We start from the raw sequence: 5,228 nt of genomic DNA, 5'->3' as shown, positions 1-5,228 counted from the left end.
TGGTACGAAGTCTGGTATTAGATTATTCTCCAGGTGCTGGAAAATCCGCTGCACCTGAAACCTGGAATAATCTGCAGAACAACCTGAAGCTTGACTCATTTTATCTTTAGGGCAATTTAGGTTTATAATCTTATCTCATTTTAAGTTTTTGCTGCTCTTGTTTTACTTATTTCACCTGTTTTTAAATCTTAAATTAATTTCTAATCAGTGTTTTAGTTATTTTAAGGTTCTTATACGTGTATCTCCATCTTTTGTTTTCTCAGTCGGGCCCTAAAAAAAATCCCCATTCGGTTGAGATGTTAACAACTCCTAAACATCTGAAAAGTTTCCCGACGACACACTTTTTGTTTGGCTGGAAGCCGCTAGTTTAATTTATTTTAAAAGCTTGATTTATTAACTGCTGAGTGAAATCTTCATATTAACAGCAACTAAAGGTGTCAGATGAATCTAGTGGAGTAGAAAGTATAATATTTACATCTAAAATGTCATAAAGTGGAAGTATAACATAGAGTAAAATGGAAATACTCAGGAAAAGTGCCTCAAAAGTTTTCTCACTTGTGTCTGTTATTTAAATGTATGCAGCTTGGCGTTGTGTAAAAATATGCAGGAACCCTGTAAGAATCTCTGTAGCAACAATTACATCAATAAAGCTCAACCTTGCCGGGGTTTAAATGGAAGCTTTTACCATGTTTTGGTAAAAGGATGAGACCAACATGAAATGACGGTGTTGTTTTAATGCTCTAAAATATTCTGTGTTTTAAGTGACTTGCTGATTATTTCTGCTGTTGCATCGTGCACTCGTGCATTATTCATAATTTCCAAGGTGTGGTTGTGTGTTTAGGATCCACAGCCACGATGAGGTAATCTCGATAAAACGCATCCTGTTATAGATCTTGCAGCATTTTCTAACACGTATTAGCTGAGAAATAATCTTGTCATCACAGAAGCTGTTTTAACTCGGAACATATTTGCCGCTGTGGATAATGATAGTCTGTCAGAGCTTCTGCATTCGATTTGGATCCGTCCCTCCTGATTCTGCCAGAGGAGATTTCTCACATTCTGAAGCAAATCGAGCCCAATTGCTCTAAAATTGGACCAAATCAAAACACGGAGTGGTTCTCACAGTGAGGATGACATTTATCACCATTAGCTCATTATTACCTAATCGTCTGGAGTCAGAGTTACAGGAATTAGCTTTTTGAAAACAACAAAGCCAAAAAACGATGTGTTCGGTGAGAGAGAAACCTGTAATTTTCCTGTTTTAATGTCGATTTCTCTGTTTGGCTCAGACGACTCGGCGGCCGGTGAGAAGACGGTTCTCCACATCGCCGAGGAGACGGACGACGACTTGTTGGCCAGCACGCCTACAACGCACACCACCGAAGACCTGTTCACCATCATACACAGGTGTGCATCCGTTCAACAGATGCTTTTCCTCAAACTTGTTCCCGTAGCTCCAACGCCGAGCCCGCCTGGCAGCTTTTTATAACCCAGAACATGTGATGAAATACGTATTGTCTTGCTGAAAAGGTGTGAGGCGGGCGGACGGAGCATAAGGTTCCCTAGCAACAGCTACATGTACGCAGGGTTCAGCACGACCAGCGGCTCTGATTTTGTCCTTTTTTTTCAGCATCCCTCTCTCTCTCTCTCTCTCTCTCGCTCCACGCACACAGTTATGGAGGCAACACAAGAAAGCTAGTCTCTAAGCAACAAGTGTTCATGATTTTACCTTGTGTGCTGCTGAAAATAGCTTGAAAGGCAGACGAGAAAGGGTGAGGAGGGGGGAAGGAAGATCAGGAGTTTTCATCTCACATGAGGGAAGGATGGAGTCCCCTCTGTAGTTACAAATCTGATTTGTTCTCTGAAGGCAGTCGATCCAGGTGTGACTTGAGGAGTAAATTTGAACAAATGCACCATTTCCTCTTCTTGATCTCCACCTTTGCTGATAACCGTCTCTTCTCCTCCAGGTCCAAGCGAAAGGTTCTGGGTCGTAAGGAGCCGTCGGACTCCTTCGGCAGCCGCCAGAGTCTGGTGTCTCCGGTGAAGCACAGCACCAGCGGCAGCGACCTCCGGAACCTGACGCTGGGCAGCAGCCAGCGGTCGAGCTCCCGCAACGAGAACTTCATGGCTCTGCTCCAGAAGAAAGGCAGCAAGTCTTCCAGCGGAGGAGCTCGGGTCTCCGCCATGGAGCTTCTGAAAAGCACAAACCCGCTGGCAAGACGCGTCACAGAGTTTTCCGCCTCCACGGCGTCGGCCGCCGACGGAGGAGAGGCGACGTCCGGGAACGACAAACCCAACGACCAATGAACGGATTAACGGGTGTTAACCGTTTGCTGTTGACAACGCTACCAACCAATTCCACAACCTGCCACCCTCTGGGGACGGGACCTTCTCACTGACATGTCCAACCGGATCGCTCCAACTACTGATTGACCATTTGCACCGTCCAATCAAATTGGAGCACACTTTTGGACAAAATGGTCCCTCCCACGGTTGGAGCGCTGTTGTTCCCTGTCACACCGGTCCCTGCAGGAAAGCAAGACGTCAGTGGAGGGGAAGGTTTGTTCTCACTGCATATTCAACGAAAGGGGGAGGTTTGGAGCTCACGCCTCAACACTGCAACGAGTTCTCCTCACTGGGAATGTGTTCAGTGTGGAGGCCGGATGGAATATTCGCTGGGAATGTGAAGCTACACAGGGAATGTCTGGACTCCTGGCTGCCTCTGGATGAAGGAGAGTCCCCGATGACGACGGTGGTGAATATATCTGAATCTGTAACCACACTGATCCGCCAGGATGATGCACAGGATCAGCAATGTAATGCATAATTAATGGAATAACATACAGAGTCATCCACGATTTACCCAGCTCCTCCAGCCGGTCGCGCCCCCACAGGGCCGACGCCCGCAGACCTACACCAATCAAACGGCCCGACGAGGCGACTGAGACGAGACATACGTCCATAGCAGCCCTGACACCGTCAACAGACAGAAGCTACAAACCACACGGGGGCTTTTTTGCCACCAAAGATGAGGCATGAGCATGTCACACGTTTTGTTGCTCGTGCTGCGAACCTTCAGAAAACATTCCACAGAGGCACCCAGCAAACGGACGACATTTGGAGCGAAAGCACTTTTCTTTTCCGTTGGAGGTCGTTTACACGGTGCGGTCGCTGCGCCGCCACACTTTCTCACCAGTCATTATCTCCTCAGTCGTCGTTTAGATGTTATTTTTGTCGCCCGTTTCTTCCACGTGGCCATTTTCCTCCGGTTGGATCGTACTGTGTGTATCGTGTACAAAGATAAATGTAACAGACAACTATCACCTGCACACACACACACACAAAGACTAAAAATAGTGTACAAAGCAGCTTGGACGACAAACTTCCCACGCGACGAAGGGAAAACACACACTCCCACACACACACACACACACAGACTGACGAGTAACGCCATGGAGCAGAAAAGGCCAATCTACACAAGTGTGAGTGTGTCCATGACGAGTGTGTGTGCAGATGAAATCACGCCTGTGGAGTTTCTGTACGGAGAGCATGAAGCAGGCTGGTTGTTAAACAGGGTTTTTATTCATTCTGGTCTCTGGTGTTGGGACCAAAGGACTGTTAAAGACTACAAGCAGACCAGAGGGGACCTGGTGGTGTGCGTTTGTGTGTGTGTGTGTGTGTGTGTGTGTGTGTGTGTGTGTGCGTGTGTGTGTACATGTGTGTGTGTGTGGCGGGCAGTGCCAAGAACCAAGCGGGATAAAGAGAGAGAGAGCGAGCGCATGTACGTGTGCCTGTTTGTGCGTTTGGCATGTTTGTGTGCATCTGCACTTCGCGTCGCACATTCGTTTGTGTGTTTGTGTGACTTTGTGTGACTTTGTGTGCTTGTGTGCATCATCGCCGCCTCCCTCTCTGATCTGGGACGGGTTTAGAACCTCCTCAGCAGCATCCTCCCCTCGCCATCACGCCACGAAGGACCCGGAACCGCGAGGACCCCAGGACCTGAAACCTGAAGGATTCGAGAATTGTTTACGTTTAAAGGATTCCAGAACCGAAAGAACTCCGGAACCAAAAGAGGCTCAAAGCGTTTGGAATTGAACGAGAACCAAGAATCTGTAGGATTCTGGAATCAAGACTTCCTGGAATTCTGCAATGTTTTAGTTCCGGAATCGTTTCGGTCCAGATATTCTGTCGGCTAAATGATTCCAGAACAAAGAGCCTAAAGGATTCTGGAACAGTGAGAGGTTTCCAGAACCAAGAATCTGTAGCATTTCAGAATCGAGACTCCTCGGAATTCTGGAATGTTATAGTTCTGGAGTTAGTTTTTTTTTTAGAACCTAAAGACTTCTGGAACCACAAACCTGAAGGATTCAGGAATCAAGAATGCTTTGAATTCCGGAATCATTTAGGTTTCGGAAACTTTTCAGGTTCCCGGATTTTAGGATTCCGGAACTAAGAGTCTAAAAAAATTGCGGGACCAACAGCGTTTTGGAATCGAGACTCTTTGGGATTCCAGAATCTTTTAGTTCTGGTAGTTAAAAAAAAAAAAGGGGGAGGAGGTGAAGGATTCTGGAACCGAGAGCGTAAAGGATTCTAGAACCCGGAGGATTCAACAATGGGTGGATTTGTAGAAAGCCTTTTAGGTCCCAGAATGTTTGAGGTTCCTGAAACCTTCAGGCTGAGAGGTTTCCAAAGGGATTCTGGAACCAAGAATTTAACCGATTCTAGAATCGACAATCTGTGGAGTTCCAGAATTTTTTTTTTAGGTTTTGGACTCTTTTTTTTTTTAAAACCCTGGAACTGGAATAAGGCTGAATAATTCCACAAACAAGAGCCTAAGAGATTCCAGAACCAGGAGCCTGAAGGATTCAGGAACCTAAAGGATTCTGTGATCGACCTGAAGGGTCTCTGAAGCGAAATGGTTCCGGTAGCCGAGAGATTCCAGAACCAAGAGGCTCAAGGATTCGGGAATCAGTGGATTGCAGAAGCGTTCCAGAACCGGAAGGACTCTGGGACGCCTGTCAGAGGCTGGAATCCTAGAATGAGGGAACGTTCGTGAGGCCTGAGAACTGGGAGGTCGGCTGGAGAGTCTCCGTTCCCTCCGTCTGTCCGTCTGCAGTGTTGCAGAGTGACGTCGAGGTGGAGAAGAGTTCGGTTGCTTCGCCCTCCTCCGTTCACGTTCTCACGCTCCGGCTGGTTCCTTCCATCACTGCTCTCCTCCTCCCTCCATC

At 47.1% G+C, this 5,228-nt stretch overlaps 1 protein-coding gene across 1 annotated transcript in view; it reads left to right on the top strand.

Annotated features, from left to right (window-relative positions):
• LOC103373608 (NHS-like protein 2) overlaps positions 1-5,222 on the top strand; it is a gene marked incomplete at its 5' end in the record, with an annotated part of 21,269 nt that extends 16,047 nt beyond the window's left edge. The window contains 2 exons of the mRNA XM_008303528.1: positions 1,290-1,407; positions 1,968-5,222. Coding sequence (XP_008301750.1) covers positions 1,290-1,407; positions 1,968-2,307 — 458 coding nt within the window. The remainder of the gene's footprint in view (positions 1-1,289; positions 1,408-1,967) is intronic.
• Positions 5,223-5,228: the final 6 nt, after the last annotated feature.

This window comes from Stegastes partitus, unplaced genomic scaffold, assembly GCF_000690725.1.
Source record: "Stegastes partitus isolate 25-593 unplaced genomic scaffold, Stegastes_partitus-1.0.2 Scaffold2026, whole genome shotgun sequence".
In the NCBI taxonomy this organism is placed as follows: Eukaryota; Metazoa; Chordata; class Actinopteri; family Pomacentridae; genus Stegastes; species Stegastes partitus.
Note: the sequence above shows the minus strand (reverse complement) of the source record. Positions and strands in the feature narration are given on the sequence as shown.